Source organism: Calidris pugnax, unplaced genomic scaffold, assembly GCF_001431845.1.
Source record: "Calidris pugnax isolate Ruff unplaced genomic scaffold, ASM143184v1 scaffold24, whole genome shotgun sequence".
Taxonomy (NCBI): Eukaryota; Metazoa; Chordata; class Aves; order Charadriiformes; family Scolopacidae; genus Calidris; species Calidris pugnax.
Genome location: NW_015090922.1, coordinates 6,475,105 through 6,475,664, shown reverse-complemented (window position 1 = coordinate 6,475,664; position 560 = coordinate 6,475,105). Strand labels below are relative to the sequence as shown.

Sequence of the window (560 nt, the reverse complement as noted above, 5' to 3'; positions counted from 1 at the left end):
ATATCCCCCCCCCTTCCCCTTGGCTCTCTCGCTGCCACCTTTTGTGGACCGGTCTTTATTTTATTCCGTGGGTTGGAGGGCAGTTTTGCGGGGACGGGAAAACGCAGTCGGTATTTCGCTTCTTTTTGTTGTTCTCAGCTTCCTCCTCCTCCTCCCCCCCCCCCCCCCCCTCCTTGATGACCCGGAAGGGTGGCCCGTGCCCTGGCACGATGACATCAGCCATGGCCACCACTCGTCTCCGGCTCTTCTCCTGCTCTTGGGGGTCCTCGCTCAGTTCCTCCCCCTCCCCCTCGTCCCCCTCCCTCTCGAACAAGTCCCCGGCCACCACCACCGTCCCCAGGGAGGTGGCCCGCACCACCAGGCTGACGTGGCTCCTGGTGTGACCCGGGGTGGCCACTACCTCCAGGTGACCCGGGTCAAGGACGTAAGGTTGCCCCTTGGCCAACCCGTTGGGGACGTAGCAGCCGGCCCCGTGACACACGTCGTAGCCCAGCACCAGGGTGGCCAGCGGGAAGAGGTTGAGGTTGCCCACGTGGTCGGAGTGGCCGTGGGTGCAGTAA

General features: G+C 64.6%; 2 protein-coding genes across 6 annotated transcripts in view; one reads left to right on the top strand and one right to left on the bottom strand.

Moving 5' to 3' along the window:
* LOC106892899 (metallo-beta-lactamase domain-containing protein 1-like) overlaps positions 1-556 on the bottom strand; it is a gene marked incomplete at its 5' end in the record, with an annotated part of 2,839 nt that extends 2,283 nt beyond the window's left edge. Inside the window, one exon of the mRNA XM_014950470.1 lies at positions 167-556. Within this exon, the coding sequence (XP_014805956.1) occupies positions 167-556 (390 nt within the window). The remainder of the gene's footprint in view (positions 1-166) is intronic.
* PROX1 (prospero homeobox 1) overlaps positions 1-560 on the top strand; it is a 59,754-nt gene that overhangs the window by 441 nt on the left and 58,753 nt on the right. The gene's annotated exons all lie outside the window — the stretch shown is intronic.